This window comes from Bufo gargarizans, chromosome 2 (genome assembly GCF_014858855.1).
Source record: "Bufo gargarizans isolate SCDJY-AF-19 chromosome 2, ASM1485885v1, whole genome shotgun sequence".
Taxonomy (NCBI): Eukaryota; Metazoa; Chordata; class Amphibia; order Anura; family Bufonidae; genus Bufo; species Bufo gargarizans.
In genome coordinates this window covers 563,562,227-563,583,863 of record NC_058081.1, presented here as the reverse complement: position 1 = coordinate 563,583,863, position 21,637 = coordinate 563,562,227, and the positions used below count along the sequence as shown (strand labels likewise).

Here is a 21,637-nt window from a genome sequence, read left to right as displayed (position 1 = left end):
CCTGTAGCTCAGTGTTCCTCCAGGCTTATGCTGGTGGTTCACTGCTCCTGGCTTTACAATCTGTCCAGTGAGGGCCACCCTTGTGGTCATCAAGGTCTTCCCAGTTTCTCCCTTGTATCCCTTTATGTACCCAACCTCACTTGTTGTATGTTTGGGGTGGATTCATGTTCAGGGCTTGTTGTATGTCTTGTTTGTTGTTACATGTCTGGGCTGTTGTTGGTGTTTGTCCCTGCATGTGTGCAGGACGTTTGCCCTGTATGTTGAAGCCTGTTTGCAGCGCTGCTTGGGGCTGCCATGCACTGTGTGAGTATGGGGGGGTCTGGCAGAGTTGGTATGCTGGATTCCTGCTTGGGTTGTTTGTACTGTGACCTGCAGTGTGTTCAGGCTCCTGTACTTATGCATGGGTTCCAGTTGTGGAGGCTTCGGCAGTTAAGTGAGTAGTCTTGTTGTTCTTATCTGCCGATCCTCTAGCTGTGTATGGGCTTCCCTTTTCACTGCTGCTAGGCCATTTGAGACTCCTGTTCATCCCTGTCTGGGAAGAACATGTCGTCTCTCCCCTGCTCCTATGTGAGGGATTATCAGGGCAACTCAGGGCCATAGGTATCCTGGTATGAGCCGTCCTACCATCCAGGTCAGCTCATACGGTGAGGAGTTAGGGTGAGGATTAGGGACACAATAGGAGGTGACCTGATTCCGGCGTCCTGGCCTAGCTGCTTCCCCCTTTATCCCTTTATATTGTACAGTGGGGGGTTTTCCCCACTCCCCACCGTGACAACGGCCTGGACAGGAGGGTGAAAACTGGCCAGGGGTAGATGGGGTTAAAGTGCCATTCATTTAATGGCTCTGTACATATGAAAAGGGGTATACATACATAATATAGACAATTGTATCAAGCATGAACAAGACAAAATACAACTGGTATAGCAGGAGAGAGGGCCCTGCCAGCGAGGGCTTACAATCTACGAGTTGATAAATCTCCCCCAGTGTGTCAGTTGGAGAGTCAGTATCTTGGTCACATGACACAGCTGAGGACCAGAAGGGAGTAGATAACTTGCACTGTTTTCAGTTGGAGGACACAGATTATGCCTGTGACTTAGATTTAAGTAATAGGCCAATTTCTGATGACACATTCCATTTATGTGTTTTTTTCTCTACGTGGATTTTGTCATCGAAAATGTGCCAAAGTCCTTGTCAGTAGTCTACCATTTGAACACATCCTTAAAATTCCAAAAATGTATGCTTAAAATTATATGAATGTATGTGATCTGTTTATTGAACTTTACTAACCATTAGCTTTTTTTCAGTAATAACAACACTAATTTTGTCTTCTAGGTTTTTGACGAATATCTTCATATCTTCAAGCTCATTCCAAATGGACCGAGCATGTTGCATGGCCTGCTGGGAACTAAAATATGCATATTATCAAACTTTGAGTGTTGTATCAGAAGAAAGCAGGTTTTAAAGGGAATCTGTGACCAGTTGATTGCTGCTAGGTTCTAACATCTCCAGCACATGCCAAGACAGCTTTTTCCATGTGAATCAGGTGGACGGGAGAGGCAGCATGAGCTCAGGACTCGTTCGGCATGCATTGGAGCTGCTTAGCACAAGATTTTAGCAAAATAGCTGGGTCAGTTAACGCTTTCCTGACCTCCTTACGTATATATACATCGGGGTATGGGACTTTAAATATGGCGCCTGCTTGCACGTGCAAAGGGTACCATAGCCACCAGGTGCCTGCTGATTTAACCCTTCAGATGCCATGGTAAAATGTAAGCACGGCATCTGAGATGATAAAAACCGGGATCGCAGGCTCCCGGCCATGCTCCGACTCCTACCTGTGAGGATCGGGGGAGCTGGAGTGTGCGTGCAGCAGACCCTGCCTTCCTGAGTGACAGGGGGGTGCTGCACATTAGTTCCTAAGGAGAGCATGACTGTGGTAGGGCTCCATAGGAAAACAGTAATTTCATTAGCATTGAAGTCTATGAGAGAAACAATCTAATGATTGCTTGTTATAGTTTTCTAGGGAAAATATAAAAAAAGTATAAAAATACATTCTAATTACCCCTCTTTTCCCAAAAGTAAAATAAAAGTACACAAACAATTAAAAAATATAAACATCATGGGTATTGCCAGATGCAAAAATACCATATTGAAATATAAAAATATTTATCCCATACGGCAAAAGGCGAAATGGAAAAAACATCAAAATGCCTGATTTGACATTTTTTTGCAGCTTAACCTCCCACAAAAAATTTTATGCAAAGTGGTCAAAAAGTCATACAAACCCCCAATGGTATCAATGAAAAGAACAGATTGCCCTGCAAAAAAAGAGCCCTAACACAGCTCCATATACACATAAAAAAAATAAAAAATAAAGTGTATGGGGGCAAGAATATGGTGATGCAAACAAAAATTATTTTTTTCCCACACAAGAACAACTATACATACTGTATGTGGTATTGTTGTAATTAGAGATGAGAAAATCGAAGTTGACTAAGTGGAATTCGATCCCAATTTCAGGAAAAATTTGATTTGCGCTGAATCCGAATTTCCTCACGCTTTGTGGTAACGAATCACCTAAAATGGCTGCTGCACGTGTGAGGACATGGAGCAAGGAACTCTGGTAAGGCAGGATCACCCATAATGACATGCATGCAGCCAATCAGCAGCCAGCCAGCCCTGTGATGTCAGAGCCCTATAAAAAGCCTCAACCATCTTGGATTCTGCCATTTTTCGGTGTACTTAGTGCAAGGAGAGACGTCAGCAGGCGCTAGGGACAATGCTAGAAAAAACTTAATTGTGCTAAAAAATTATTTTCAAGTTCAGGGAAAGATCATTCAAGGTGTTGGGAAAGGATAGGGAGGAATCATTCCACAGCATTTATGTTGAACAGGGTTCAGTAGGCGAGGTTACAGCCTGGGTAATAGGAACAATCCTATTACACCTTGCTGCACTGACTGGGGATCCAAATTGCCATTATACAGCTCTGCAATTCCAGCAAACTGTTCTTATTAGGGTGCAAGAGCTGTTTGATACAGCCATTATGTAATGACTGGTGTCATGCAAAGGGAGGGAAAAGGGAAGGACCTGCCCAAGGGAGAGGGAAAGGTGGTGACCCCTGACTCACCTTGCGGCTGGCACCTGACTGCCCTGATGCCCCTAGATGGGTTCCTCACCCGTACGCCGATCACGTGCCTAAACCCTGGCTTTCCCTAAGATGAGCCCTAGGTAGTGAACGGGGCGGTGGGATCACTAGTCCGCACCACTGACACTAAAAGGAAAACACCAAGGAGAGGACAGACAATACAGACAAATATATAATCCCAGGTGGGCGACAACAGCAGACCACAAAGGCCCAACAGGGATCCGGAGGGTAACGTTCTGGAACAACAACCAGGGAACGCAGCAACACAGCTCCAGTGGGTCAGTATAGAAGTCCAGGCAGGAAGCTCTATATCTGGCAACCAGAGAAGTGTGAGAGGGGAATATAAGGAGGTTGGGAGTGCTGGACAAGGAACAGCTGAGGAGAAGGAGCTACGGATCCCTGAGTGAGCCAAAAAGGGTTGCAAAGCAAACCCACAAAGCTACCATAAAGAAACAGCCCTATCTTACTACATAGAGCGCGCAGCCAACCGCTGCGACTTCCTGACCCCGGGTATAACAGAGTCAGGCGTGGTTCTTGACACCCTCGTGACACATTAACAGGGTTTATTGCAAGGAAATATTTCTACGTCTTATTTGCCCTTGTGCGGTGCAGTTATATGTTCTAAAGCATTTTTTGGCTTGTATTAGTGGGAAAAAAAGGGCTTGTTAGTAGGGATGAGCGAACCCGAACTGTATAGTTCGGGTTCGTACCGAATTTTGGGGTGTCCGTGACACGGACCCGAACCCGAACATTTTCATGAAAGGCTGCAAAGCAGCCAATCAACAAGCGTCATACTACTTGCCCCGAGAGGCCATTACAGCTATGCCTACTATTGGCATGGCTGTGATTGCCCAGTGCAGCATGTGACCCATCCTCTATTTAAGCTGGAGTCACGTAGCGCCGCACATCACTCTGCTCTGATCAGTGTAGGGAGAGGATGCAGCTGCTGCTGTTAGGGCGAGATTAGGCAGTGCAGGGATTTACTCAGCAAAAACACTTAATGAAGTGATCGATCTACAGCTGTGGATCATTCAACTTCTGATATTCAATTGCTCACCATTTTGTGCCTTGTGGTGCGCCAGCACAAGCTGCCACCAAGTCCATTTAACCATCAATATTTTTATTTATTTTTTTTGCTATATCCTACATCAGGGGCTTGGCTGTGCTTGCTATTTTATTGAGGGGTGAAATACAATTGCCAAAATAGCAGTACCCTAAATCTGGTGTTTCAGCTGTGGCTAGCCAATTGTAATACTGTCTGCTGTCTGGCAAAGGATATATTTTTGTTCTGGGTTGAAATACAATTCCCAACTTAGCAATTCCCTAAATCAGTGGTTTCTGCTGTATCAGGCCAACTTTAAATCTATCCATAAAAGGGTATATTAGATTGAAGGTGCGGATAGGGTCATCCTCAATAACTTCACATGCTACCGTGCATTTCCAAGTCTAATTCTGTCCGTGAAAGGGATACCTGTCATCCAGCGCCTAAATACTAAGCCTACAATTTATATTCAGCTAAATCTGTTGTTACTGCTGTGGCTGGTCAATTTATTTAGTGTCCGCCAAAGCACAGTTTTTGTTCTTGGTTGAAATACAATTCCCAACTTAGCAATTCCCTAAATTAGTGGTTTCTGCTGTATCAGGCCAACTTTAAATCTATCCATAAAAGGGTATATTAGATTGAAGGTGCGGATAGGGTCATCCTCAATAACTTCACACGCTACCGTGCATTTCCAAGTCTAAATCTGTCCGTAAAAGGGATACCTGTCATCCAGGGCCTAAATACTAGGCCTACAATTTATATTCAGCTAAATCTGTCGTTACTGCTGTGCCTGTATTAGTGTAATACGGTACCTAAATAGATAGTGTTAGGTGTCTGTAAAAAAAGGCCTGAATTTGAATTCAATACATTGGGCCAAATAATTTTTTTCTTATTGTGGTGAACAGTAACAATGAGGAAAACATCTAGTAAGGGACGCGGACGCGGACATGGTCGTGGTGGTGTTAGTGGACCCTCTGGTGCTGGGAGAGGACGTGGCCGTTCTGCCACATCCACACGTCCTAGTGAACCGACTACTACCAGTAGCCGCCAGAATTTACAGCGATATTTGGTGGGGCCCAATGCCGTTCTAAGGATGGTAAGGCCTGAGCATGTACAGGCATTAGTCAATTGGGTGGCCAACAGTGGATCCAGCATGTTCACATTATCTCCCACCCAGTCTTCTGCAGAAAGCGCACAGATGGCGCCTGAAAACCAACCCCATCAGTCTGTCACATCACCCCCATGCATATCAGGGAAACTGTCTGAGCCTCAAGTTATGCAGCAGTCTCTTATGCTGTTTGAAGACTCTGCTGGCAGGGTTTCCCAAGGGCATCCACCTAGCCCTTCCCCAGCGGTGGAAGACATAGAATGCACTGACGCGCAACCACTTATGTTTCCTGATGATGAGGAAATGGGAATACCACCTCAGCATGTCTCTGATGATGACGAAACACAGGTGCCAACTGGTGCGTCTTTCTGCAGTGTGCAGACTGAACAGGAGGTCAGGGAGGAAGACTGGGTGGAAGACGATGCAGGGGACGATGAGGTCCTAGACCCCACATGGAATGAAGGTCGTGCCACTGACTTTCACAGTTTGGAGGAAGAGGCAGTGGTGAGACCAAGCCAACAGCGTAGCAAAAGAGGGAGCAGTGGGCAAAAGCAGAACACCCGCCGCCAAGAGACTCCGCCTGCTACTGACCGCCACCATCTGGGACCGAGCACCCCAAAGGCAGCTTCAAGGAGTTCCCTGGCATGGCACTTCTTCAAACAATGTGCTGACGACAAGACCCGAGTGGTTTGCACGCTGTGCCGTCAGAGCCTGAAGCGAGGCATTAACGTTCTGAACCTTAGCACAACCTGCATGACCAGGCACCTGCATGCAAAGCATGAACTGCAGTGGAGTAAACACCTTAAAAACAAGGAACTCACTCAGGCTCCCCCTGCTACCTCTTCTGCTGCTGCTGCCTCGGCCTCTTCTGCTGCTGCCGCCTCGGCCTCTTCCTCCGTCTCTGGAGGAACGTTGGCACCTGCCGCCCAGCAAACAGAGGATGTACCACCAACACCACCTCCTCCGTCACCAAGCATCTCAACCATGTCACACGGCAGCGTTCAGCTCTCCATCTCACAAACATTTGAGAGAAAGCGTAAATTCCCACCTAGCCACCCTCGATCCCTGGCCCTGAATGCCAGCATTTCTAAACAACTGGCCTATGAAATGCTGTCATTCAAGCTGGGGAACACAGACAGCTTCAAACAGCTCATGTCGCTTGCTGTCCCACAGTATGTTGTTCCCAGCCGCCATTACTTCTCCAAGAGAGCCGTGCCTTCCCTGCACAACCAAGTATCCGATAAAATCAAGTGTTCACTGCGCAACGCCATCTGTGGCAAGGTCCACCTAACCACAGATATGTGGACCAGTAAGCACAGCCAGGGACGCTATATCTCCCTAACTGCACACTGGGTAAATGTAGTGGCGGCTGGGCCCCAGGTGGAGAGCTGTTTGGCGCACGTCCTTACGCGGCCAAGGATCGCAGGGCAACATTCTTTGCCTCCTGTTGCCTCCTGTTGCCTCCTCCTCCTACTCGGCTTCCTCCTCCTCTTCTTCCACCTGCTCATCCAGTCAGCCACACACCTTCACCACCAACTTCAGCACAGTCCGGGGTAAAAGTCAGCAGGCCATTCTGAAACTCATATGTTTGGGGGACAGGCCCCACACCGCACAGGAGTTGTGGCGGGGTATAGAACAACAGACCAACGAGTGGTTGCTGCCGGTGAGCCTCAAGCCCGGCCTGGTGGTGTGCGATAATGGGCGAAATCTCGTTGCAGCTCTGGGACTAGCCGGTTTGACGCACATCTCTTGCCTGGCACATGTGCTGAATTTGGTGGTGCAGAAGTTCATTCACAACTACCCCGACATGTCAGATCTGCTGCATAAAGTGCGGGCCGTCTGTTTGCGCTTCCGGCGTTCACATCCTGCCGCTGCTCGCCTGTCTGCGCTCCAGCGTAACTTCGGCCTTCCAGCTCACTGCCTCATATGCGACGTGCCCACCAGGTGGAACCCCACCTTGCACATGCTGGACAGACTGTGCGAGCAGCAGCAGGCCATAGTGGAGTTTCAGCTGCAGCACGCACGGGTCAGTCGCACTGCGGAACAGCACCACTTCACCACCAATGACTGGGCCTCCATGCGAGACCTGTTTGCCCTGTTGCGCTGTTTCGAGTACTCCACCAACATGGCCAGTGTCGATGACGCCGTTATCAGCATTACAATACCACTTCTATGTCTCCTTGAGAAAACACTTAGGGCGATGATAGAAGAGGAGGTGGCCCAGGAGGAGGAGGAGGAGGAAGAGGGGTCATTTTTACTTTCAGGCCAGTCTCTTCGAAGTGACTCAGAGGGAGTTTTTTTGCAACAGCAGAGGCCAGGTACAAATGTGGCCAACCAGGGCCCACTACTGGAGGACGAGGATGAGGAGGAGGTGGAGGAGGATGAAGATGAAGCATGTTCACAGCGGGGTGGCACCCAACGCAGCTCGGGCCCATCACTGGTGCGTGGCTGGGGGGAAACGCAGGACGATGACGATACGCCTCCCACAGAGGACAGCTTGTCCTTACCTCTGGCAGCCTGGCACACATGAGCGACTACATGCTGCATTGCCTGTGCAACGACAGCAGAGTTGCCCACATTTTAACGTGTGTGGACTACTGGGTTGCCACACTGCTGGATCCACGGTACAAAGACAATGTGCCCACCTTACTTCCTGCACTGGAGCGTGATAGGAAGATGAGCGAGTACAAGCGCACATTGGTAGACGCGCTACTGAGAGCATTCCCAAATGTCACAGGGGAACAAGTGGAAGCCCAAGGCAAAGGCAGAGGAGGAGCAAGAGGTCGCCAACGCAGCTGTGTCACGGCCAGCTCCTCTGAGGACAGGGTTAGCATGTCAGAGATGTGGAAAAGTTTTGTCAACACGCCACAGCTAACTGCACCACCACCTGATACGGAACGTGTCAGCAGGAGGCAACATTTCACTAACATGGTGGAACAGTACAAGTGCACACCCCTCCACGTACTGACTGATGGTTCGGCCCCATTCAACTTCTGGGTCTCCAAATTGTCCACGTGGCCAGAGCTAGCCTTTTATGCCTTGGAGGTGCTGGCCTGCCAGGCGGCCAGCGTTTTGTCTGAATGTGTATTCAGCACGGCAGGGGGCGTCATTACAGACAAACGCAGCCGTCTGTCTATAGCCAATGTAGACAAGCTGACGTTCATAAAAATGAACCAGGCGTGGATCCCACAGGACCTGTCCATCCCTTGTGCAGATTAGACATTTATAACTACCTCCCCTTAACCATATATTATTGTACTCCAGGGCACCTCCTCATTCAATCCTCTTTTTATTTTCATTTTACCATTATATTGCGTGGCAACCCAAAGTTAAATGAACCTCTCCTCTGTCTGGGTTTTAATTCATTTCCCTATCCACATTTGTTTGCAGGGGATTTACCTACATTTTGATGCCTTTTGCAGCCTTCTAGCCCTTTCCTGGGCTATTTTACAGCCTTTTTAGTGCCGAAAAGTTCGCGTCCCCATTGACTTCAATGGGGTTCGGGGCGAAGTTTGGGTCGAGTTCGGATCCCGAACCCGAACATTTCCGGGAAGTTCGGCCGAACTTCTCGAACCTGAACATCCAGGTGTTCGCTCAACTCTACTTGTTAGCCGTTGTGTGGTGAAGTAAGAAAACTACAGCCCTTTTTGGCGTGTATTAGTGGCAAAAAAATATATATTATTTGCAGTTCAGCGGTGCAGTTATATGTTCTAAAGCCTTTTGTGGAGTGTATTAGTGGCACAAAAAAAGTATTTGTCATTGTGTGGTGAAGTGCGAAAATTAAAGCCTTTTTTGTCGTGTATTAGTGGCAAAAGTAAAATATATTTGCAGTTTGCGGTGCAGTTATATGTTCTAAAGCCTTCTGTGGTGTGTATAAGTGGAAAAAAGTAAGGTCCTATTTGCCTTTCAGCGGTGCATTTATATGTTCTAAAGCCCTTTTGTGGAGTGTCAAGTGGAAAAAAGAAAATCAAATTTGCTGTTTAGGGGTGCAGTTATATGTTCTAAGGTGGATGCTCAACAGAGCGGATTCGTTTTTTGGGGGTTATTGTTCGGACGATTTAGAGGAAGGGCAAAATAATCAGTGCGTCAACACAAACTTACTGTTGACACCCTCGCCACTCTGTCTGTGGAGCTTTACTTGTATAAGAGTTTAATAGAACAGGTTCTGTAGACATCTATGTGGAATCAGCTGACGAGGAGTGTGCTTCTTCTTGGCGCTAACATCGACCTGTAAGACTGAGTTCACACTTGAGTTATTTGGCTGGTTTTGGCCCCGTGACTGCCCTAATAAGTGAAGTGTGCAGTGATTCTAAGAGCGATGCCTGTCATCTGCATGTCATACTGACTCACAGTATTATTTCACTACTAAAGCAGACTCCCTATGCGTCTTACTACAAGACACAGTGTTCTATAAAGGCTCTCTGCAGCTAGGAAATAGCATTTTTTTTTACGTGATTCGGCGCATATTCGGATTGAAGCAAATTTTTTAAGTTTGGCGAACCATCCGACTCAAATTTTTTAAAAATTCGCTCATCTTTAGTTGTAATCTTACTGACCCAGACAATTAAAGTAACAGGTCAGTTTTACTGCATAGGAAACGCTTTAAAAACAAAACCCCAAAAAACTGTGGCGGAATTAATTTTTTTATAATTTGGAATTTGTAACCTGTGTCTCACTACATTGTATGCAACCATAAATGGTTCCATTAGAAAGTACAACTTGTCCTGCGAAAAATCAAGCCCACATACAGCTATGTGAATGGAAAAAAATATAAATATTCCCTTACGTCCTACCAGCAGCACAGATGGGGGGTTAACTGCCCCTGTGGACTGGTAGGACCGGTGGAATTTTTAATGAGCCCAAGAACCAATAAACAATCTTCAGCTCCCTGAAAGGGAGGAGATCACCCCCCAGCCCACCATGTTTTTTTCTGTCCTTTGGACAGGTGGACTGGCGGATTGCTCCCCTTCTGGGAGCTGAAGAGTGCTTAAGGGGCTCCTTTTTTCCATCTTTAGGAAATTGCCCTTTTATTTGCCTTATTGCCTTTATTTTAGGCGTTATTGCGGATACAGGTTACCGTCGGGGGAGGGGTGTTCTCCCCCCTCTTTTTCCGCTTGATTCGGCGTCTTACGGTGTCTCCTCCTCTCCTTGCCGACTGGTGTGCAGCACCATGGGCGCCGCCATCTTCCGGAAGTGACGCGCACTAGGTGCGCTACGTCACTTCAGTTTTTTTCGTCCGATGCGGTGGGGTTTAGTATAAATCTCACTGCTCGTTTTTGCTCTCCTCATAAACATCGTGAAGGTTCAGGATACCCTGGGGAGACACATAGGGTCAATTTGAGCCTGGTATAGGCCCTATTACTTCTCTGGGCTGGTTTCGAGTGAGACCCCGCCCAGGCTTCCTCTTTTTAAGCACCCAGAGCCTGTCATTCAGTGCTCTGGTTGCACCGCTTTCACAAGCTAGCTCCAGAGTTCCCTGTGCTTTGATATATATTCTAGTATATTGCTTGGCTTGGGTTTTTTCACAGCTCTATTTTTCTTCAGTGCTGGTGGGCGCCCATATGGTCTCGTTTTCACCTCCACTTGGTGTTTGTAGGTGTTATGACCTGTTTGTTCTTTTTCTTACAGTTATGGCTTCCCCTAAGAATTCTGATCAGCGGAAGTCTGCGGCCAAAAGGAAGCATTTGGCCTGTTACGAGTGTAACACACCTCTGGATGACAACTGCCCTTACTCAAGGTGCGAGAGTTGCCGCACACAGTCATCCACGGAACCCACGATGCAAGAGATGTTTCAATGGACAAAGACCTGCGTGGATGACTCCATTAAGGGAGTAGTGCGCCTGCTTAATGAGAGGCTACCAGGATCCATTAACACATGTGGAATTATATACATAACAAAAAAGTGTGAAACAACTGAAAATATGTCATATTCTAGGTTCTTCAAAGTAGCCACCTTTTGCTTTGATTACTGCTTTGCACACTCTTGGCATTCTTTTGATGAGCTTCAAGAGGTAGTCACCTGAAATAGTCTTCCAACAGTCTTGAAGGAGTTCCCAGAGATGCTTAGCACTTGTTGGCCCTTTTGCCTTCACTCTGCTCAATTGGGTTCAGGTCCGGTGACTGTGGAGGCCAAGTCATCTGGCGCAGCACCCCATAACTCTCCTTCATGGTCAAATAGCCCTTACACAGCCTGGAGGTGTGTTTGGGGTCATTGTCCTGTTGAAAAATAAATGATGGTCCAACTAAACACAAACCGGATGGAATAGCATGCCGCTGCAAGATGCTGTGGTAGCCATGGGGGCTTAGTATGCCTTCAATTTTGAATAAATCCTCAACAGTGTCACCAGCAAAGCACCCCCACACCATCACACCTCCTCTTCCATGCTTCACGGTGGGAACCAGGCATGTAGAGTCCATCCGTTCACCTTTTCTGCGTCGCACAAAGACACGGTGGTTGGAACCAAAGATCTCAAATTTGGACTCATCAGACCAAAGCACAGATTTCCACTGGTCTAATGTCCATTCCTTGTGTTCTTTAGCCCAAACAAGTCTCTTCTGCTTGTTGCCTGTCCTTAGCAGTGGTTTCCTAGCAGATATTCTACCATGAAGGCCTGATTCACACAGTCTCCTCTTAACAGTTGTTCTAGAGATGTGTCTGCTGCTAGAACTCTGCGTGGCATTGATCTGGTCTCTAATCTGAGCTGCTGTTAACCTGCGATTCCTGAGGCTGGTGACTCGGATGAACTTATCCTCCGCAGCAGAGGTGACTCTTGGTCTTTCTTTCCTGGGGCGGTCCGCATGTGAGCCAGTTTCTTTGTAGCGCTTGATGGTTTTTGTGACTGCACTTGGGGACACTTTCAAAGTTTTCCCAATTTTTCGGACTGACTGACCTTCATTTCTTAAAGTAATGATGGCCACTCGTTTTTCTTTACTCAGCTGCTTTTTTCTTGCCATAATACAAATTCTAACAGTCTATTCAGTAGGACTATCAGTTGTGTATCCACCTGACTTCTCCACAACGCAACTGATGGTCCCAACCCCATTTATAAGGCAAGAAATCCCACTTATTAAACCTGACAGGGCACACCTGTGAAGTGAAAACCATTTCAGGTGACTGCCTCTTGAAACTCATCAAGAGAATGCCAAGAGTGTGCAAAGCAGTAATCAAAGCAAAAGGTGGCTACTTTGAAGAACCTAGAATATGACATATTTTCAGTTGTTTCCCACTTTTCTGTTATGTATATAATTCCACATGTGTTAATTCATAGTTTTGATGCCTTCAGTGTGAATCTACAATTTGAAAATAAAGAAAACTCTTTGAATAAGAAGGTGTGTACAAACATTTGGTCTGTACTGTGTATATATATATATATATATATATATATATATAGTAGCTTCCCCTGGCAGCAATGCACAGAGATTGTAATCACACGTCAGTTCTTGTCCCTGTCACACTTTTTCCTAAGACACATACATTTTATACTCAAAAGGACCTAGGTATTATTTAAGAGAAATGTCCATTGAGTGTCTTCCCTATGGATTTTCCTTGACTATCTCGGATTTATTGACAGACTTCTCCCTATATGCAAATCAAGCTAAATTAGTAGGGAAAAAGCTGAAAAGGAAACGCCCAGCAGAAACCTCACCATAGTCTCTTTTTAAAACTGTCTTCTCTGAAACACCATAAATTACTTTTAAGTTATACTAGATGCACGATGGATGAAGCCCAAAGAAGAGGTGCACATTATAAAGAGAGCCCCTCTAGTGCATACTGCCTGCAGTGCAGATGCTTTCCTCAACAAACCCCCATTGTGCACTCTATGTAAGTAGCATTACCAAAATAGAATTTGCCCAAGGCCTACCTTAATGGTGTGTATACCACTGGATCAGTTTACTATTCCCACTTACCTTTTTATTTTACTTTTTAGGTCAGTTATCTCTTCAGTCAGACGAGTGTTGGTATCCTCTGCTAAATCAAGACTCCTTTGTAGTTTTGTTTTCTCGTCAGTCAACTTTTTATTAGTACAATTCAGCTCAGCAATTTTGACGCTAAGTTCTGTATGCTCTCTCCTTCCGAAAAAAAAAGTAATTTCCAAAGAAAGTAAAGGTGAATGATTTTGCTTACTACACATTAGACATCATAATTATGTTTATTTTACCAATAGAAATTTTGTGATGCCCATTTTTTAAAAACTCAGCTGTTACTTTGAAGTCATTTCTCAGAAATTGTCATTATATTATTATGCTGATTTAAAAGTGACATCCAATATGGATGCACTTTCTGTAGTCACTTCTATTAAAAATTGCCACCGCAAGAAAAAAAAATGTTAAAGGGGTTGTCCAGGTTCAGAGCTGAACCTGGACAGCCCTCCATTTTCACCCAGGCAGCCCCCCTGACATGAGCATCGGAGCAGTTCATGCTCCGATGCTCTCCTTTGCCCTGCGCTAAATCGCGCAGGGCAAAGGCATTTTTCTGAGTTCCGGTGACGTACCGGGCTCTCTATGGGGCTGACAGGAACCCCGGTGACGTCACCGGCACTGATGGGCGGGATTTAGCTCTGCCCTAGCCAGTAAAATGGCTAGGGCAGAGCTAAAGCCCGCCCCTCAGAGCCGGTGACGTCACCGAACACACTGCCGGGCGGAAGTTACTGCCCGGCAGTGTGTTATTGAAAACACAAGAGCCTGTGCCCTGCGCGATCTAGCGCAGGGCACGGGAGCGCATCGGAGCAAGAGATGCTCCGATGCTAGGCTCAGGGGGGCTGCCGGGGTGAAAATAAGGGTATGTCCGGGTTCAGCTCTGAACCTGGACAACCCCTTTAATGACTCAGTAACTAAAACTGACACACATTCAAACATTGCTGACAGGTGTAAGTCGGACCTCATTATACTGACAGAGGCGAATGGAGTGTTCTCTTGGTATTTGTTCAGTGGTATCCACCAGGTAATCAGTTTTTAACTTCATGGCATAGTTCAGCAGACTGCGCTATTCCATACAGAGATATCCAGTAAAAAAAAAAAGTATGCTGTGTGGTATACGAGGGGGGCCTACTGTCTTAGATTTTGATATGGAAAGTCATCTAATTTCGGCAGTCCTATACATTAATGACAGAACAGCTACATCACCTGCTCATTCTCCTTTGTCATATGTTAGAAATTGAGGATCCCCTAGCAAGAAATATTTGAGGGGAGGGGTTGCCTTTGTTCTGTCTATGCCGATAAAGCAGTATTGAACAGGGCTGACTAACTGAGTACCATAATTATACCTACAGCAGATCTGCCCAGCACGGGCAGACATACCATATGTTCAAATTGTTCATTAAACAGGTTACATGTAGGGAACATCACTAATCAGTTTTTTGCTCGCAATTACCGGTGGATTGTTATAAAGCAATATACAGGAGGTGGTCTGTGATGAGCTATTTCAAAGCAAGAGGCCCATATACAGGTGAAACTCGAAAAATTAGAATATCGTGCAAAATTTCATTTATTTCCGTAATGCAACTTACGGCGTCATTGGTTGCTATGACGCCGTGCGCTCCTGCACTCAGCAGGAACCCAGGCCGCGGTTCCACGGACCGCTCATGGCCGTGAAAAACGTCCGTGTGCATTCGGCCTTAGGAAGATAAAATATTCACATTCTTTAAGCAGGAGAGCTGTATACGAGTGTTATCAGGTGGTGATTTAACATAAAATATGAATGTTTCTACAGATGGAGGCATTAGCCAGTTATTTCAATTAAATCCATAATGGGAATAGAGGGCAGACATTCTCAAAAGTATGTCACTGGGTCTCATAACCTGTCTAGGGGTACTGGCGGCGACTTTACAACACTATTTGCAGCTCACTTACATGTATCTATTCGAATGACCTCCATGTTCATCTACTTGTGTTATGCCCCGGATCTCTGTAGAGGATAAAAATATTTCTTCAACTTGCAGAAGAAGAAAATTATTGTTAAATAAGTGTTTACCTCATATTAGCATTAGTACCCCCCCCCACCAAAAAAGAAAAAGAAACTCAGAAAAAAGTCATATATTGTGATTTTGAATAATAAAAAGACAACAATAAATAAAATAAAAAACTAATAATTATATAGTCCAGCCTGCTCCATCAGTCTGCACACATAGCTGCCGTCTTTGTGAGACCGCATTGGCATTATACTTATGGTGGGAAAAGGGCCAGCTGTATTCTTGTGAAGGCACTGAGAGGGCAGACATGCAGAAATTCAGAAACAACTTCTACTAAAGACCTAACTTTCTAGGACATTATGACTAGGGATGATCCTAGATCCAAAGTCGCTTAGCTTAAAACTTCGATTAATGCTATACGGAGATCCATCTCCATACGGTATTCAAATGTATGGCCTCTAAAGAGGCGAAGTCAGTTATTCCCAAAGCCTCGCGTGACTTCAGTGAATAACTTTAGTATTTTATTTTTAAACAGGAAAAATATATTAAAACTTGGATCCAAACTCGGCTTAGCTTCCAATTCATACCTCGGAACTGAAGCAGAGTTCGGATTTTAAAATGGTTTTCCAGTTTAAAAATAAAATACTGAAGTTATTCACCGAAGACACGCGAGACTTCGGGAATAACTGACTAAGCCTCATTGGAGGCTGTACATTTTAATGTTGTACAGAGACGCATCTCCGTACAGCATTAATCCAAAGATCTAAGTGAAGAGGATTCGGATCTAGGATTCGAAACTCACTTCTGCTCATCCCAAATTAAATGAAATGCTGCAGTCTTGCACAGATTTTTAGTACCAGCAAAGTGAATTTGTTTTTAGCAATTCTCATCCATATGCTGTGGAAAAAATCCACAGTAGAAATTACCCAATGGTGCAGACTTTAACCCTGCTTTCACACCTGAGCGTTTCTCAAACGCGCGTTTTAATGCACGTTTTTTGTAATAGTAAACGCGCGTTTGACGCGCGTTTGTGTGATTGACTGCAGTGTCCTATGGCCACAAACGCGCGTCAAAACGCCTCAAAGAAGCTCAAGTACTTGATTATGCGTCGGGCGTTTTACAGCGCGATCGTACGCGCTGTAAAACGCCCAGGTGAGAACCATTCCCATAGGGAAGCATTGGTTTTCATGTGTTGAGCGTTTTACAGCGCGTTTGAACGCGCTGTAAAACGCTCAGGTGTGAACTTAGGGTAAATCTATGACTTGTCAATTTATGCTGCGGATTTTTATTGCAGATTTCTCTCTTTACAATACAAAGTGAAATCTGTGTCAAATAATTTCTGCAATGAAATCCACAGCACAATTTGGTACATTTTTTTTCTGCTGTGGACTTTCTGTTGCAGAAATTTGTAGCATTTCAGTCATTTTGCAGAACAGAATTGAGGACCCATTCATTTCTATACGGAATTGTGGACCCGCACTTCCGGGTCCGCAATTCCGTTCCCGAAAAAATAGAACATGTCCTATTCTTCTCTGCAATTGCGGACAAGAATAGACATATTCTATTAGTGCCGGCAATGTGCGGTCCGCACATTGCCGGTGTCCGTGTTTTGCGGATCCACAAAACACACACGGATGTGTGAATGGACCCTTAGGACTCAGTCCATAGCGCCCCATACTATATTACATAGGCTATGTGATAACATCACATCTTGGAACATTTTTTACAGACTTCAAATACATTATGTCTCACATTAAAATGTGAGTCACATTGGAGTGACAATATGACTCATTCCCCTGGTTACTATATTATAGATGCATGAGACCATGCTACGGCTTATAAGCCTTATATTGGTCATCCAGTAATCCTGGTCTTTTCCAGCTCCAATTTGGTAACTACTAACTTACCCAGCAATGGCTATTTATGCCTTTGAGGGACTGGAATCATTACGATTGTTTACATGGCTTATAGGGGGATTCTGTCCCCCCGTTTAGTAATGAAATAATCAGAAACCAAAAGTAAAAACTAAACAGCAAATTTACTTACCAGTAGACAGTTGTAAATCTTTGACAAATATCTCATCTTCAGTTGTATCATTTACATCCCTGATTACCAACAGATAGCCCTTTGGTTAGTGATTTATCATTACACGTGTTCTCTCCAACATGCAAAAGAGTAATTGCCAGTGCCACAGCAATATTGACACCTATTACAATACCACCAATGCTAATATAATTTCTGCAGACTATAAAGACCCTCATAATCAGGGTTGCTGGTCTAAAACATGCCTGATCTATCTAGAAGGAACCAATTGCTTGACTGAAGGTGACCAATTACATTAGGGAGATGAAGTTTGAAGGTTGAAAAATTGTTAAATGAACGATCACCTATAGAACAACTGCGAACTAAAACTAAAGCCTGCATAATTATACCAATCTGTTATGTTATGCTTTGTTATGTCTGGTTCACCTCTCTGCACTGGAAAGTGTCATCTGTCCTGCATAAATGTATGATACACTATGTTAGACATAGGTCTTATGCTGCAAAGGTAACGTTAGCTGGTGTACCACAAAGAACGGTACTACACTAGGAGGGTAATACGTCTATTAGTGAAAAATGTTGCAGACAGCCTGCAATGGCATGTCTGCATTTTAGGGGAGCCATATACTACCTTGGGCAGGATGTGCTGGATATTGTAGGTAAACTACACTCACAAAAGTTAGGAAAGCACACTAAATATGCTAAACTGTTAAATAAATGCACTGTAAAGGTGTGTGTTGTAAGCAACACTGAGGTTATGTTGCAAGTTGTATTATTGCTATTGGATAATGTGTGGATGCACAGGACCTTTTAGTCATGTGACAGTTTATTCAGGTCCTTAAGCTATAGGTAGAGCACATAGCTGAGAGAGAAGAAATAGAAGAGCATCTAAACTACAGTAGAATAGGTGTTATTGCTAGAGGCATTATAGGGGCATTTTAGGGGACATTAGTATTACTGGGGACACAATAGGGAGCATTAATACTGAAGGCACCATACAGGTATCATTACTGTGAGCATAATAATAAAGGATTATCATTGCTGGAGGCACTATAGGGACATTATTAGTACAGGGACATTTTAGGGCAGGCATCTCAAACTGAGGCCCTTTTGTAAAACTACAACTCCCACAATGCCCTGCTGTAGACTGATACCTGTAGGCTGTCTGGGCATGCTGGGAGTTGTAGTTTTGCAACAGCTGGAGGGCCGCAGTTTGAGATGCCTGTTTTAGGGGATATTTTTTACTGGGGGCACTATAGAGAGGTATTATTATTGCCGGAGGCACCATATGGGAATTGTTATTACTTGGGACATTTATTATTGTTACTGGAGGGGGGACACTAAAGGGGTTATAATTTATACTGGAGGTACTATATGACCATTATTAATACTGAGGTACTATAGGGTCATTATTATTACTAGAGGCATTTTAAGGGACATTATTACTACTGGGTGCACATTTTTTTCTGGAGTATAGTATTTGGGGGCATTAGGGAGCACAGAGGGAACAGTGTTGGAAGTGGCAGTAGGATGTTAGAATATGTGTGTCCAGCTTTCCAGTTGGAAAAGTTTGCTTGTTTGATCCCGCACGGATCTGGAGTCGGTCCAAGTTCCAGAAATACAACTAATAAAAATGAAGTAAAGGATCCAGCAGAAAAAATCCAATACTGCTTTATTTCTTCATTTAAATTAGATTACAGCCTAATAATCAATTGTTTTCTAAAAATGATGGATTATTATGCTGTAATCCAATTTTAAATGAAGAAATAAAGTAGTATTGTATTTTATCCGCTGGAGCCTTTATTTCATTTTTATTGGTGGCAGTAGGATGACACCTTTAGGGCACAAGGATGGGGAGTCCTCTTCTGCCTAGAAGAACTCTACAGTTGGGAATCGAACTCTAGACTCCACTTTTTGATAACCTGGAACCCCTGGATAACCTATAACAATTATTAACCGCTACTGTACTTGCCCATCTTCACTCCCACAGAAGGGACCTACATTCCTTTACTGCTGATGCTTTATAGCTTTATGCTTTCTCCTAGACAGATGTGACTGCTAACAGCATTTGTTACAGGTTATTTTATAGATTTTGTGTACAATGATGTGCTGCTTATTTCTCTGTATTCATTATTTGCTATGTAATGTTGACCTATTAATCTCTCAATATGTCTGTATATATTGTCTGGGCATGATGATGTCATTTCCATGTAGTATTATTTTTATGGAAAGAAAACTAATAAAAACTGAATAAAAAAACCTCTGCAGAGACAAGACATCGCTGAAAGAATTTGTCATGGCAGTCTGGGCCAAATGGAGATGAGGAAAGAGAACATCTACATGAGAATAGACATTACTAGATGTAATAGGTATCTAGTGCTGTAATATCCTGTATGTTTGGTATTTGGTGCTGATGGGGCAGTATATTGCGTTGGGCTTTGGTATTTGGTTCTGCTGGAGAACCATGTACCAAATTGTAGCACAATATACTGCCCCTCGATGGTATTGTTGGCCCCTCATATGTATTAGCCCTTGTTGAACCCTCCTACTCTGTTGGCTCCACCCAGTGTCAGTTTGGGCCCACCTACAACATTGGGACCACTTTTAGTTTTTTTTCAAGGGTCACTTTAAATTCACATTGTGCCCCTGGTGAAAGCTACCTCTGCATTACCTAACTACATGCCTGCTTGTCAGCTTTTATGGATCCACCTATGCAAAAACGGTATTGTAAATTTGACCTAAAGGTTTGATTTATATTTTTTCCTACATTGGGTGTTAAAGAAGGCATATGTGCTCTTTTTATGGTGGTGGAGCAGTGAACCTTTATTATTGGGTTAAAATGTTGTCCACTTATTGAATTCTTCATTAGTTATAAATATTTAACATATAATTATGTCAAACCTGTCTATCCAGCAGCTTTCAATCCACTTGGACATGGCCTTACGAAATGTTGGCAGATCCACGAAGGTACTCCGACCATCTGGTTCCAGCATCTTACTTAGGTACTGAAGACGTTTCCCATCACGACTGGGGTCTGTCACACTTTTCAAGTAATCAATGATCTGGAAAGCTGGCACCATCCCTTCAGATAAATGCACTTATTGTATAGTTATATAGTATGTTCTACTATTTAGTCAATCTGCTTTCCTGGTTCAATGACAATAAAGGAGACCTACTGTACCAGAAGTAGGAGTCATCAGTATGTGAAATTGCAGGCCTACAGATTGACACTGCACTACTGTCAGGTTCTTATGACAGCATCCAACAGATAGTCTCCCCATCTGTATATGCAAATCGATGTTCACAGTTATGTGTGTGTGTGTGCAAATGAGGGGTGGAAATTGGCTAATGGACATGGGATGGATAGAGCCAGTTAACCCCTTTTAGATGGTATTTTATGTCTGCTTCTTCTAAGTACCACTTATAGACCATACTCTTAGAACAACTGGTTTCAAATGTCCTTATTCAGCAGGGGCCCCAGAGCAGGCATGTGGAATGCCTCTATGGCACCCATGTCCTTTCTTATCATAATAGTTCTTTGGAATCATAGACAGTGCCACTTAGCCCTTCTCAGACAATCAGCAGAAGTGAACAAAATAATGTTACAGGTATGACTTCACAGATCTCATGATGGCTTCTTTTCAGCCTCCATGTATGGAACTTTAGGGACTGTTTATATGAAAAGGGATGGGGATACATTGAGATCTTGGCTTGAACACGTCAAACAATCAAATATCATTGTGTAGCTGTTCAGCAGTTTAACTGAATAGAGTTGCAGCACAAATTGCAAGTTGATGTGACAGATACCCCAGAATCTCAAAAACTCCAGCAACATAGAATTTCTTGCAACTGCACTTGGTCGGACCTTTGAAGGGCAGCTTACTTACCTGCTTCCCGGCGCTGGCTCCCAACTCCTTCTCCTCCCAGCCTGCGATGCTCCACTGCACTTCCTCGCTGAAAACATCCAGCATCATGATAAATGGACACATGACGCAAGAGGATATGGTCACCACTCTGCGGCCAGTCATTGGATGCAGGCAGCATCAAGCCAGATGTTTTCAGCGAGGGAGTGCAGCAGAGCCAAAAAGGAGCAGGGAGACAATGCTTGGAAGCAAGTAAGCAAGCTTCTCTTTGCAGGTTCACCCAATTGCCAAAAACCCCACCCACTCTTGCACAAGCCCTTCAATGCCTAGAGGACTTAAATTCAATGTATACCGTACTGTTGTGACTTCAATACAGCAGATTGTGTAGGCAGCCTAACGTATTGACAGGTTTACGTAATCACAGATCACACACAGACAGTCGTGCTGATCATTTCCAGATGAGCAACATCTACCAATGTTTGTAAAATAATGGAGAAAGTTAGATGTACTTTTCAGCTAGAGAACAGATAA

The 21,637-nt window shown here is 44.5% G+C and overlaps 1 protein-coding gene across 1 annotated transcript in view; it reads right to left on the bottom strand.

Annotated features, from left to right (window-relative positions):
* Window positions 1-21,205, bottom strand: part of KASH5 (KASH domain containing 5) — an 85,420-nt gene extending 64,215 nt beyond the window's left edge. Inside the window, exons 1-4 of the mRNA XM_044278180.1 lie at window positions 21,131-21,205; window positions 15,145-15,199; window positions 13,204-13,365; window positions 1,288-1,405 (exon numbers count right to left, since the gene is read on the bottom strand). Of these exons, the coding sequence (XP_044134115.1) occupies window positions 1,288-1,405; window positions 13,204-13,365; window positions 15,145-15,146 (282 nt within the window). The 5' untranslated portion in view covers window positions 15,147-15,199; window positions 21,131-21,205. The remainder of the gene's footprint in view (window positions 1-1,287; window positions 1,406-13,203; window positions 13,366-15,144; window positions 15,200-21,130) is intronic.
* Window positions 21,206-21,637: the final 432 nt, after the last annotated feature.